We start from the raw sequence: 15,405 nt of genomic DNA, 5'->3' as shown, positions 1-15,405 counted from the left end.
GCGTTTCTCCCGTTGCACCTACGGGTGAACTTGACGAAAGATGACAAGACAATCATTACTGTTAGATTACTTATAAGATTTACAAAGAACGACACCGTATTAGAATATATATTAAAAAAGGAGAATAATGGCAGAGCTTGTACTTACGTTTGCAGGAATAGGTCCAAGGTTTACTAGGGTTCACTACTCTTTTCCAACCTGTGCAACAAGCGATGGGATAATATCCATGGTACCTGCAAACTCCATTGGTGCGGGTTTTTGGAAGGGCTCCATGCTGCACGTGGAGGTGTCTTGAGGTCAATACTTGCTGGGTAGTGTGGGTCCTTGACTGACTATACAACTGTGTCCTAGAGATGTAAGGGTTCCTGGATGGCTCTCTGGAAGGTGTTCTTGAAGGAGTCCTGACTGGGGTTTGAACCGGTGTCCTCCGGGGAATCGTCGGTCGTGCGTTTGCTTGTGTCCTAGAAGGAAACCTCCCGATGGGTGAAGTCCCGGCGGGCGTCCTCGAGTGAATCGTGCCCCGTCCAGGAACATGCACTTGTGTTTGTGTTCTACTTGGAATACTTGCACTAGGTCTAGTCCTTACAGGGTTTGTTGGCATCCTATGCGTAGTGACCTGGGGTCTTGTTAATACAGGTCTTCGGACCACAGGCCTTGGTACCACTCTTGGCCGTTGTTGTCCAACAATAGGTCTCTGTCCCGTTGGAAAATAGTGCGTCCTAGACCCAGGGGCGATTGAAGGAGGTCTTAAGGAGCCACCGGGCTGTACTCTTTGAACTGTTCCGTCTGTACCTTGTCCTATCTTGTTGTCCAATGGCACGTATATTTTAGTTCCCCTGTTAAGAAATCGATAAAATTAAATGATTGAAATGATACACAAAAAATGCACATGATGTGTACGTTTGTTTGGATGATAATTTCAAGTAGCCAAAAATCCCATTGCAAAATAATATAAATGGTTGTATAAACTCAGATAAATAAACACTTTTTTCAAATATTTTCTTTCTCCTGGCGGAAGGGAAATCTTTGAAAAGACAGTCGGTGGTATAGGTAATAGGTCCATGGTATTATTAATAATATCTCTGCATCATTAACACCCATCCACTTCTAGCACTGTATGACTTTACCCACTTGTTTCATTATTATGTTATTATTTGCCTCGTTGTTGACAGCCAAAGACATGTTGTTCATAATGTTCATTTTGTCAGTGGTTTGTCATAACGATGGTTTTGGCATATATGCTACAGAGGCAGATGAGGAAGTCTTGAAACAAACTAAACTAAAAGGTTTCCTTTAGCAGATGTTGGATATTTTTCAGACATCATGCTAGTTCTTTTAATCTAAAAAGCTTAGCATGGCGTAAGTAGACAACATGAAAAAAACTTATGGCAGAAAATTAAAAAGCTTCCCAAAGGGCCCTTCCAACCTCAATCTAAAAACAGAGTTTAATTTCATTCTGGGTAAGTTTTAAAATGTGCAACCCAAACACTCCCGTCTCCATCCCACACAGAATTCACTTAGCCACACCCCTTCTTACCTAAAACTTGCACAGAATGAAAAGATTCTTCTCTGAATATGGGATAATTGGGACTTCATTCATTAAAGCTATCAAGATTTATAAATAGAATGTCGGCCACAGGCGAACCATCCATTTTATTTTGAGTTTCAGATCTACGACGCCGGTTGAAACTTTGCTTGCTCTTTCCAATTTTGTGCGATTCCCCAGTCTCTCTCACTCCCCGTCCCTTCCTGTCACTTTCCGTACAGCTTGGCCAGTCATTGATTTTATTCAACCAAATGCTGCCCCTCAAAATCGGTTTCTATTCTATTATTCTGGCTAAAACTGGACAGACAGAATACCACTGACAGACTAACAGGATATCTTGACCTGGTCAGTCTGGTCAAGATTAGCCCATGATCATCATTCTATCACGTTGAGTTTGAAAAGAACACGACACGGGGGGGGGGGGGGTGCTGGGATAAGTTGTGGGATCTATATTATGCAGTTTTTACTCAATGCATCAGAATGATAGATTCCATGATAAACGTGGTTAAGCACAGACATTTCTGAATAATTCCAGGACTGTCAGACCTTGGAAATGGATATGAAATTTAAAAGGACAAATAATTAATAAAATATTATCGATTCTAAAGTTAGGTCTACATTTCACACATATTAGACTCAAGAATATGAAAAAGCACAGGTACTCATTTAATCAGTAGTTTTTTTTTCCATCTCTTCTTTGGTGTACATATTTTCGTAACCACGTAATAATAATTTAGTGAATCCTTGGAATTGTCAGAATAGAAAAATAACACTGATCGTAAGATTATGACAGACAGAAAGCCCATTTTGCAATTTTGTTAAGCAAAATTTTTCATGATGGTTGTTTGTTGATCTGATTTTCCTTTTGAAATAAAATGTATCGTTGGCCTCATTTTCTGGAGAACTCTCTGATAGGTTTTGGCACAAACCTGATAAAATGTGAACTTCATAGCATGCGTCTATGGAGAACTATCATGATTGTCGAAAATGCCCTTTTTTATACGATGTTATTTTTTCCCTCAAAGGATCATTGAGCCAAATAATTTGTTGGAATTTTTCAACATTTCAATTCAAGGCCTTTATCAACATTGTAATTCTGATTACTGCCATTCATTTACCACAAAGTACATGAAGTAAGGTAGCTTTCTACACATGTAAAAAGAACAATGTTCATTCCTCTGTATATTCTATGCCGATACTTTGCAGGTGTTTGGCACGAATGTGTGAGATTTCGAGAGAAATAACAAGAAAGGTGACATCATTCAGATCAGAGTCTGAAATTGAGGGAGGGAGGGAGGGAGGGAGGGAGGGAGGGAGGGAGGGAGGGAGGGAGGGAGGGAGGGAGGGAGGGAGGGAGGGAGGGAGGGAGGGAGGGAGGGAGGGAGGGAGGGAGGGAGGGAGGGAGGGAGGGAGGGCCGGGGGGAGCGGGGGAGCTGGACAACGGACACAATAGAGAAAGTATTAGAAAGAGGTAGACCGATGGGGAGGGGATGAATGAGGACGAGGAAAAGGAGGATTGGAAATAGAGAGTGGGTTAGATATGGTATGCCAAGACCCTTCCACCATCATGACCATCATGCTCACTCACCCACCCTTGTTTGTTGAAATGTCTAATGTTCCTTAACAATAAGTTGATTTAAAGATTAATATTCAAATCAATCACGAGCATAACATTACAAAATTCAAAATCGGATGTAATACAAGAATAAAGTGGTGAAAGTGATCATTATTAAGTCATCAACTACCCAACCGTATTATGAATGTTTAATCCAGGATGGCCTTTGCTTAATTTCTGAACAAAATGTACCCAAATACATGTATATCCTTATTAGGGTAGGGCAGTTTACCTGGCATAATCTACACTGATATATGATGGATCGAGTCTTTTTAGCTATGATTACACAATGTTCCTATGCTTATATAATGTCACTAACAATCCTTGTCTGTATTATAATGAACCTATACGAAGTAATGGAAGGTCATCTCGATTTCTGATCCTATCTGAAAGAAAACCTTGATAGAATTGGGGTATTATCCCATTGCTTACTTGCTCTTCCACTTTACATGCTCTTGCACTTTTGTGCAAGCCATCTCAAACTCTCTCACTTTTTCTTCATAATGGATAATTTCATTGAGAGGCATTGCCTTCAATTTGTGCAGCGATTAACATGCATTTTGAATATTACCTCGTTCATCATTCAATAGTATTGAACAAAAGGGTGAAATACCAAAATAATCTAGTAGTTCACAGCAGGGGCGCCGATCCATTTTTCAGATGGGGGGGGGGGGGCAAAGTCATGAATCAACCTTCCAAAGGCGCTCGATCACACAAAACAAACAAACTGCCCCACACACACACACACAATCACCCTCACACACATGCCTATATTATATAAATAAATATACATATATATATATATATATATATATATATATATATATATATATATATATATATATATGAAGAGCTCACTTGCAAAAGGGGTTAGGTCCATTTTTCATCAAATTTGATTTTTATGTCTCAATGTATGTTTTTTTAGTAGCTCTATAAGATGATACTAAATAAAAAATGAAATTCCTATTAAAAAGTGAACTAAAATGGCAAAGAAAAATCACTTTATTTTCAAAAGGGGTTAGGTCCATTTCAGTTTAGTTGCAAAAGGGGTTAGGTTCACACATAATTTTTTTGGAAAAGAATATCTTTAAAAATATGAAGACAGGTAAATTTCTTTTATACCCAATTGTATGTTCTCATGGTAGGGTATCATGAAAATTCAGTTTCGCATATTAATAGTGCAATATGGGAAAATAAAAAAAAATGATTTTCTTGGAGTGGAAACTAAACTTTGCAACTTAACTCTTCTGAAGAACTCATTTGTCAAAAGGGGTTAGGTCCATTTTTCATAAATTTTATTGTTTTCTGTCTCCAAACCTCTAAGTATTTAGTCACTTTTAATAAAGAACAAGATATATATCCAATAAATCATTATTGCAAATTGAAGCGGGAGTTCTTTTGAGGTTTAGAACTGAAAACGGGACATTGTATTCACCTATTTAAAAGTATGGGTTTTTGCTACAGAAATGATGCGAGCACGAAGCGCGAGCTGAATATTTTTATATTCCAATCTGAAAAGCGGATATTTTGAGCACGATTTTAAATAAAGAATTAGTTGTGTATCTCAACCTCGCTTGCTGATTTCTGTGTAACATTACAATCTTATTTTATTTTTGCACATTATTTGGGGGCAAAACGATATGTTTGCCCCCCCGCCCAATATTTTAATTGGTGGGGCGATCGCCCTCCCTCCCCCAGGATCGACGCCTCTGGTTCACAGAACTCTCATTTCGTTCGCCCTGGAAAGGGAAACTCATTTTTCATGATGTTTTCATAACGCTTAATCACAGGTTTGAGTAAATATTCAAGCATGGTGATATATGTATTTTTTCTTTTATCTTAAATTCTAATAATCATGTTTGCGTTGCTACCGTCAGTCGTCTAGCGAATGCCATTAAATGGAAATGATAAGAAGGAAAAGAACCATCGAACGTTATCCAACGGATATCCACCTACAAGCTCAGATGTATGACACACCACAAAGCCCGATCTTTCCGCAAACATTAGTCTATGAACTTGACCGTGATACCTGCCTGTAATTACTCCCACCTGTTTGGGTGCGTGGGACTGTGTGTCGTCGACGTGCAGGTTTAACCGCATAATTCTATGCCTGCGGCTCCAAAGAATGACTGAGATTTGAAATAAGTTGACACGTTTTATGTTGGCTCTGTAAACAAACACAGATCGATACCATTTATCGCGAAATGCATTTCTGTCTGGCCAGGAGGTCGTAAAGAGGTTGGAATGTTAACATGGTAGCATGTAATGGCTAGCTTCCAAAATCAAAATCAAGCAAGGTGAATAAATTACCACTTGGTCCACACCCACTTGGTCTACTTTCGAATGGCGCCATTCTACATGGTCGGGGGGATTAATCCCGGTTCGTCCACAACCAGTTCGTCTACTTAACATTTGGTCATAATGCCATCATACAGTAGCCCATTTACCGTCTTGTCTAATTTCTTGTTAGGCTGACCCATTTCGTCTAATACTGACTTGGTGTAACAGCACTATTATGGTCCATTTATGAACCAGATGCTTGCAATGGATAACTAACTATTCATGATGTTCTTCCAAATTTCAAAATATCATGAAACAAATTCAATTGTTAATGATAACTTTTTTCGTCTTTCCCACAACTATAGTTTTTTTTTCTTTAATATGTCGGCAATATGCTGATATTGATAATAATCGATTTCAGATAGACTCCACGATTTAAAGACGCACAGTAAAACGTGTTTAATTTTAAACAACGCTGTTAAAGCAGTTTAAACAATCATGCTCAATTCATTGGGAATTAAGTATTAAAAATTAAAATTTATTGTTTAAGATTTTATATACTTGTTTAAACTGTTTAAACTCCTAATGTATAATACACAGCGTTATTAACAAAAATAAACAGCGTTTTTACTGTGCACACAAACTTGGGAAGCGATAAACCATGCCAAAGCAGGTGATCAATCTTTCAATCGGTATTCTCCGAACATTGTTTGACAACAGATCAGAGTAGACACGCTATGTAGGGCGGGTTGACAGTATAACCATATAGCTCTTAATAGCTCCATGGTATAACGTTTTGTGACGGTAGATAACCGGATAATAAAGATGACGAAAAGTGACAGGAGTTACCATTGCACCGGAAGGGCTATTCGGGCCGGAGTAATGGCCACATAATAAAGATTGATGATTTGGGGAAGTACTCAATGAATGGTGTCGGTTTGATAAGTACAACTTGCAAGCGGGGTCGGTGTGGTCATGGATCCGTGCTGGTATCTCCATGTTGTCGTCATTCAGTGGGTAATCATTATGCTAGTAAAAAAAAGCGTTACAAGGTGTTCACATAGTGGAAGACGCGATTCGCGCTGACACTGTTCGAATGGTCACATTGAACAGTACAATGATAAATTCCCCACAATTGACCATGTGGGTATTCACACAGTGAATCACTGTGGCGTCACACATTGGACTCTGTGAAGTCGTGATTATGACGTTGTCCACTCCACAGTGTGTTTACATATTGGTCGATATGAAGACGTGATTCAAGTGCGTCAATGACACTGTTGAAATAGTCCTATTGAATAGTGTAATGATAATTTCACACGGTTGACGCATCTGCACCGTGTGGGTGTCCACATGCAGTGGCGTCACACAAAGTGGACTACGGGAAGCTTCCACAGTGTGTTCACATTGGGGTATATAATGGATGCTTGATGCACGCTGACACAGTTTAACAGTGTAATGACAATTTCACACGGTTGACGCATCTAATCCATGTGAGTGTCCACAGTGGTGTTACACGTGTGGACTACGTGAAGACGATTATAACTGTGTCCACTCCACAGTGAGTTCCGACTGGGGTCAATAAGGAATACGTGATGCACACTGACACTGTATAAACAGTCGCATTAAGCAGTGTAATGACAATTTCACACGGCGGACACCAATCACTTTGGGTGTTCACACATTGAGAAGACGCGATTGTGACTGTCCCCACTGCACAGCAGTGTGTTCAGATAGTCGTGACTGTGGATTATGTAAAATTGTGATCTACTCCTGAAATGCTCAAATTTAACAGTTTGAAGATATTTCTTTACCGTTTTCCACACTGTGAACACACTGTGGGACACTTGGTTATTTCCAGTATGGATACTTCGCGAGAAGCACACAAGTTTAATGTGTAGGCCTACTGTTAAAAAAATAAATCCACGAGAGAGAAGGGTTTGAAGATAAATCCTCTTTGAAACAATATACTGAAATAGGTGATATCATCTCAAAACACTCCTCCGAGGATTAAAGTAAAACAAACTCAAATCATTCCTGCCAATATCAATCGAATGCCAAATGATGTGTTTAGAAGTTGAACCGGGTTGTTTCAAAACAAAAACAGAAATAAATATTATGATTGGGTAAAATAATATTGAAAGTGATTTTCATTGAAAATGATTTTCTTTTGCTTATATAATGGTCGAGTAGCCAATAATCTGAAAGTCATGACTGCAGAATGCATCCACCCCAAAATTGTGCAGCTGTCCACGTTCTTTCAAAGTGAGGAATGTGAGTAAGAGTGGACGTAACACCCTCACATCCCTCATTTCAAGGAGAACCATGGGTAGAAGAATGTCTTCAAAGGACATGGTCTTGGCGCCATGCTGACAATCGTCCGAGAACACCATCCGGGTACTCTTCATCAACCGCCGAGGCATCCAAGAGATGTGTGGACTGTTCGATTTGCTCGCTGACACCAGCGTCACCGAGGTATGACGTCATTTTGTTTACGTACCGCCTTTGTCGACTCCCAGGCACCACCGTACGTGAGAACGCAATCACCCCGATTTTCACCGTCCACCCAAGTACGCAAACGCAGTGTTGACTATGACGTCATATCCCTCTCGATATGGACGAAACGTTTCGACCTGGGGAGGTGACGCGTCGACAAACACCTGTCGCCGTCGTCAACGTTTTTTTTTTCTCGTTCACCAGATAAGGAAGTGCCTGATGAATGACACACAAGCCGTATGGTGTTTGTAAGCTACGTGACGGGTGGTTATCTGCGTCAATCAAAGACGCAATGGATCACTCTGCAATTCTTTCTGAAAACAGGGAGTTGATGTCATGATAATCATGATTATCATTCCGTATTCTGTAAGAGGTGAGGGTGTCGTAACCGAATGGTATTAGGCCCTTGACTAGGCACATGGCCGTCTGGGTTCCGATCCACGGCCATGGCACCTTGAGCAAATCATTTATCTGCACTACTCTGACAAGATGATACAGGCATTATTATAGGTGACAACAATTGCACGCGTCAAATACATTTAACGTATCATGTCACTGACACCGTTATTCGTCGACAGATATGTGACGCATCAGGTCATTGACACGCAATTCGTCATATATTTGACGCAACATGTCACTAACGCCGTTATTCGTCAGATATTTGACGCAACATGTCATTAACGTCGTTACTCGTCAGATATTTGACGCATCACGTCGCTATTGCCGTTATTCGTCAGATATTTGACGCATCATGTAACTAACGCCGTGATATGCGCAATCCATTATGTTGTCCACCAAACTTGAATATGGGTAAATATGCCTGAGAATTGGGGTCATTTGTAATTAAACGCAAGGCTCAATCCTTCTGCATCACTCAGTATCACAGGGTGTGCGCCATTGATTCGCGAATGACGAGAGGACATTCGAAGTAGAAAGTACAGACGTACATTCGTCATTCATTTTTCTGTAGGCCCAACGGAGAGATAAAATGGGACTAGGGGACAGGGTCTTGAACGCACGACTCAATATTTGTAAATATTCAACAACAACAAACCCTTGAGACGACCCGATGAAAAAAAAAAGTTATATCTCGAGCAAAGTTCGCAAATACTCTCCAAAATTAAAGAAATTCTTAAAATATTATCCTGCCAAAGTGCATTTTTTAATGATTATAAAGCTACACATGCCGGGAATATATCCCACTTTGAAACGCCTAAGTGCCATGATAATTTTCAATGGGTATTATAATCACAGGACACTCCTGACACTATTCTATGGACGAGTTAGGGAAGTAGAACCTGAACAACTTTGGCGGAGCGAAGAGCCTTCGGGCAGCATCACCCAGCATGGAAATTCATCAATCAACAATTTGATAAAAAGATTGGTTCGAACCTGACGGATCGAGATAGATCGTGTGGTTTGAATCAAATCAGAAAATTATATTACAATCAATGCTATCTGGGATCGCCATCTCACGGGTTCTCATTTTGGTGTGAATGTTGATCTGTATCAGTATGGGTGACAGCTCAATCAATTGATGTGATGTTGAGGAGGATTAGCAGGAGTTTGTTGAATGTAGAATATTATAGGTACCAAGTTATGTGATCTTTCATGAGATAAAAGCCAAAACGACAATTCAGAAGTATTTCCCCTTTTTTCATGAGGAAGCATTCTAAAGGGAAAGCATCATGCAGAATGGTTTAAAATCACTTCATGATTCACATTGAATCCTCCTCCTGTGTTTCAGCTGGTAGTTGTTAACAATTTTGAAGATCACCTCGCAAGCCAACAGACATCGAATTTAAAGTTTTAATATTGTAAGTTTGGGGAAACATTTTGTTTACAGTTACCTTTATTCAAGCTTACATATCTTTAAAATATTGAAAAATATATATACTAGTATATCAAAGAAACCAAGGTCGTCAGAAAAAGGCTTTGATAAATCCTGCATATTTCCTGACCTTGGACATGTTTATATCGTGTCCGTTAGATAAAATCAAAACCTAAATTACATGCAGAGTACACATTTTAAAAGTATTTGTTTATTACAGCACTGCAACGCAAAACGATGGGCATATATATAAATCATAATTTCGTACTTCGTTGGCTCAGGTTTAAACTTTTTATTAGCCCAAATAAAAATGTAGGGAGAATAGAAAGTGAAGGCAGGATTTAGGACAACCGTATCAAGCATATCCCTGAGTGCACAAAATGATGAAAGCTGCCACAAGAAACCAAAAATTTGATAAATGGGAGGTTGGATGGGTAAGGCAAATGCAAATGTTTGGTAGATTAAATTCGTCCATGCGAAATGTCAGTCAATTAAGAAAATGGAACAATCATATCAATTAGGACTTGTACAAATAATTTTTTTTTAAAGATAACGTCAGTATGAAGGGGGAGGTAGAATAAGGGAATGCACATAGCAACGGTATGGACGTGGATATCGGCGAGCTCACATCAATCACGAACGATCTAAGGATTGTTTTATCCAGTCTAGATTATATAAACACAGAAAAAAACATGGAAATCCCTGGCAAAGACCATGAAAACGGGTATGGTTATATTTGACGAGGTGGACCTTTTGATCCCGAGTACATTTTCATGATTTTAGGGCACACACGACGGTATTTGACATGTATCATGAATATGCGGAGCAGGGATTTTTCTTCACAAAGCTCCATCTAGCAATTTCCTGTAGACTAAACAAATCTCATTCCATTTGATCATGTTGATGCTATTAATATTTCTTAGAAACTGATCGTGTTTCCCGAACTCTGCTAAGTGTACAGTATAACAATGCGTATAGTTGTTTCTTCGTTAATTTATTGGTGCAATCACCTATTTGTTTTCAAATCACTGTTTACACGATTGTGTTGAATGGGAACATCAGAATGAAAATAATGTGTTTATATAAGTTTATTTAAAAAGAGTAATATTACTAAAATGAAAAACTGATAATTCATCAAATCGTATATCCAATTTAATATGTTCGCTTTATTTTGGTAAACAGTTGTATCCATCTCATATTCATGCAATGAGCTAGCTGATCCCTAGTTCCGATTTCTTATCAAATATATACAATTTTAAGTGTTTTTTGGTTTCAGTATATACTGCTTCTGCGTGTACATGATATCAGTTGTATCACAAATTCTCATTATCGCCGACCATAAGGCGTATCATCGCGTGATTTGAGAAATGTAGAGGCCATCTCGGAGAGGAAGACAGGAATTCACCGAGGTAAAGATTGGTCGGCTCAAAGCCAAGAAATGAATCTAGCATGTCTAGTAATATTCGTCAAAAGAACGAAATAAATTAAGTTTTATTAGAGGTGGCAGGAAATCATTTTTAGCCTTATACAGATACACCTACTCCATGTTTATTGCCCCATGCTTAAACTACAATACCTGTGGTTCTTTAATTACTCCGTTGGTCCTGTCTGTTGGCCTATATTATGTCAGTGAATTTCACTGACGTATACATGTAGATGGGGGCGGATCTTGGGGGCCAAGGCCTCAAAAGTTTTTCGATCAAGACAAAAGGAGAAGAAAAAGAAAAGAAAAAGAGTTGAAATATGATATACATGTATATATATATATATATTAAGACATGCCAAAATCTATTCCAAAATTCGATTTTTGTATTAAAAATATCACCACTTCGTTTGCTCGCTTCGCTCTATTGTAACTGTGTAAAAATAATGCCGCATACGCCATGCCTGCCCTTATTAATTTTGGTATTGGTCATATTTTTTTAATAGTCTTTATTACACTACTGGTGGATCGGTCGTCGGAGATTAATGGATCAAATGATGTTATACTGATACTAAATCAGTGTATAGATTATAATCTTAGTTTATTGGGGTAAAGTAAACTACGTTAATTGGGAATCGAGTTTAACATAGATTCGGGGTGCAAAGATAATACCCGAAATATGTAGAAATTCTACATCTTTACCACAATTTTCTTGCCTGGAGACGATGGAGCTATAATCGACAATTAAGTTTTAGATAATGAGGTGGCGCCAGGGTGTTTAACAAACAGCAAACTAAAAGAGATAATTGAAACATAAAATGCCTCACCGAGACATTCAATCAAATCTTCGAATGCAAATTAATATGTAACATTGGCAACAGTGTATACAGTACATCAGTGTCTGTACATTTGGCAGTTTACAGGGGGCAGCACGGCATTTTCTTTGTTTTAAAATAATATTTATTCGTTTTTCCAAAAGACATCAATATTTACAGTTTTGGACATGTCAAACCACCACAATGAATATTACATAATCATTTCCTACCGTTTCTTTTCCGGAAAGAAAGATATTAAGAAAGTAAGATAGAGAAAATGGAAGAAAGAAAAATAAGACACCCTTACCCGAGCACATCCTAGAACAAAATTTCATTCCTAGTTTTCATCATGTCTGAAAAAAATCCTTCAAATTAAGATAGCCAATAAACCCTACCCCCCCTTCGACCCTATGTTGGGATGTACCCTTTTTCTGCCCCCCCCCCCCCCCCCACCAACTTTTGAGACTGCTGATACGTGAGCAAAGGAAAATGGTGTTGGAGAGTGGGGAGATAAAAAGACGAACAAAGAGGGCGTTTGTTATTTGAGAGGAGAAGTGGAAGAGAATGGATGAAATTGATGAAGGAGGAAAGGAAGGGATCGAAATTGGCGGAGGACAAGAAGATGAAGAGGTGTGATATAGGGTTAAGAGTGAAGAGTAAGGTAGCGTAAGTTATAATGACAAAAACCTATGACAATCGAGCATCATCAACACTCGAAATGGAAATGAAAGGATACATTTTTAAAACAATTTTGCAACAACGGTGTAATTTGAGACGGTATTCCAAATGTCTTCCCACGTACATGGCCAGGTTTTTCACCAACGCAGCTAACTTTTGCCTACTCCCTGGGATAATTCATAAAGCATTGACAGCAGTGATGCGTCACTAATTAATAAAATTGTCATTTATTTTGTCATCTTATCAGAAAACCTTCAAGGTCAATTGACGCATAGCAAATAAGGATGGTATTTAATCAATCCTGAGTCAACTGAAATGTTCATCGCTATTGTTACACAAAAGACCAAGTCAACATTCATTTACACGAGAAGTGTCGAGAGATGGTCCGGCCAGTTCATTGATGTATCTTCCTCCCTCAATCATGAATAACCTAACTGAAAATTCGTTATTTTTCCTATTGCATATTTGGTTATTAATAGTAGATTATTAGCTATATAAAAGGTATTCATGCTGCAATATCGGGCAGAGTTGTTTGATAACCACCTTGAGTAGAAAACATGGGTAAGTGCACGTCTATTTAACACAGTGGTGTCTTTTCACGAGGCCGAGGAGTAGGTTTGTCTACCACGATATTATTATATCCTTAGCCTGTAAACCTTGCGTTTGTCTAAACCGTGCTCCGAAGGTGCATAGTTAACTTTTACATGCAGACGTGGTTAAAATGACTCAGGTGTTTACTATTGTATATTATTTCAATTCACATGGAAGATCATAAAAATCGTTTGATGAGTACCCCATTAACACCATATAAACCTGGCAGAATGCTACGTTCAAGGAAAAAGTCATTAGTACAGGTCCCACATACTGTGACAAAGTCATATGGGGAAAGATCATTTTCACATGCAGCTGCTATTTTATGAAATAATCTGCCAGAATATCTTAGAAATATACAACCATACGAAAAGTTTAGAAATAGCTTGAAAACAAATTTATTCACCATTTTGTAAACAATTAATGTAAGAACCCAGTGATCTCCCCTCCATCTCCACTCCTTCTGTAAAAAGCGCTTAGAGACATGCAACTTTGCTTATGTATTTTGCGCTATACAAAAACGTTTCATTATTATTATTATTATCATCATTTTATTATTATTACCCCCAATACAGAAAGTTCGAGTTTAAGAACTTTCAAGTAACGGGGTCCATTCCAATAACAATCAGATACATTCTGATTGTAATAAACTGTAATACACATGAAACCAAACACCATCGTGACCACCTTTTTGGGGTGTCTTTTAATTGTAATCGAGTGGCGTTGAACGAAGGAGGTGCAGTGGCCGAGTGGTCTAAGGCGCCTGACTGTACATGGAAAGTCCGGGGTTCGGTCCTTGGCCTCGGCGCCTACGCTCGTGAGCAAGGCATTTAATCGGTATCGATGCTCTTTTATCCTGTATTCAAATAAATGAAAATGCTATACGCATTCTTGGTAACTAGGTGTGTACTTATTAAAAAAAGAGAGGAAGCACCGAACTGAACTACAGTAGAACTAAAATTGAAGTAGTGGTGGTATTAATGAAGGGACGGTCACCAAGGCGATGCTTACCTTCCAGCCACAAAAGCTATCCAGCAAATATTACACAATGTCCGCAGGAAAATTGATAATTCCATTTTGAGTCAAAATATCTCCTGCACAAAATAGATCAAAAATATCAGGGAAACCGAACTTCACTGACTGGTATGTCGGATAACTTTAGGCAATATTTCGTAACTTGGCACACAAGGTGATGATCCTTACTTCATCCAGTAAATGGACTTATTCTATGATGTTCTATCCAAATCCTGATTCGAAATAATAATGCGAGCAACTGCAGCAGATACAATGCTGTAAGTGAGTAGAATGTTGGTTCTAATGTTGGTCACCGATTTCAACGTCTCGGCGAGGCATCGTTAAGATTTTTTTATCGAGGTGTCTCGAAGAAATTAAGATATTTCGTCTCTGAAATTAACTGACAGTGGTATTTGTACAGACGACCATTAGAGGGTGCCGAAGTATCAACATACATATGATTAGAATCTTCCTCAAAAACAAAATATATCAGGAGCGCTAAATGAATATTCCAATAATATGTCCACAATATGAGCTGGTTCACTTCATGATTTTTTACACAAAATATTAGAATCCAGGGGAGTATTGATCGAAGCAGAAAATTATTCCAACAAAACTACGCACATGCTGAATGAAACACGGCATGAATAAATACAAACATTTTCTTAGCCTTGGAGTTTGGAGTCTATTCTGAGTCAAGGCCAACAATGTTTATTCAAAAACAATATCTATTCCCGGTATCTTGTGCAAGCATTTGTAGGATGTGAATGTCCAATGTCCAGCCAATGATAATAATTTCGAAGCGGTGATGAAAATAGATGCATGTACTCACACATCTGAGAGACGGTGTTCACTCTTATCGAACTCCAGACGACGCTGGGAGAACTTATGGAGCACGAGATGATAACTACAAAAGTTTGTGCGTGCGTCGCGGCCGTGCGATTGACGACGAGTCGAGAGTACAAGAGTTACTACGTCATAAGACAATCAGCCAATCAAGGCATTGGCTGTGAAAACTTCATGATACCGACGGGCTTTCGATGTAAATAATGCAGATACGTGCTCATCATTTTTTATTAGACAATATATGCAAAAGTATACCATAGAAAAGGGATA

At 38.7% G+C, this 15,405-nt stretch overlaps 1 protein-coding gene across 1 annotated transcript in view; it reads right to left on the bottom strand.

The window, feature by feature from the left end:
* Nucleotides 1-832, bottom strand: part of LOC129260686 (uncharacterized) — an 85,216-nt gene extending 84,384 nt beyond the window's left edge. Inside the window, exon 1 of the mRNA XM_064114295.1 lies at nt 148-832. Coding sequence (XP_063970365.1) covers nt 148-601 — 454 coding nt within the window. The 5' untranslated portion in view covers nt 602-832. The remainder of the gene's footprint in view (nt 1-147) is intronic.
* Nucleotides 833-15,405: the final 14,573 nt, after the last annotated feature.

Source organism: Lytechinus pictus, unplaced genomic scaffold (genome assembly GCF_037042905.1).
Source record: "Lytechinus pictus isolate F3 Inbred unplaced genomic scaffold, Lp3.0 scaffold_19, whole genome shotgun sequence".
NCBI lineage: Eukaryota > Metazoa > Echinodermata > Echinoidea > Temnopleuroida > Toxopneustidae > Lytechinus > Lytechinus pictus.
This window is presented reverse-complemented; position numbering and strand designations above follow the sequence as displayed.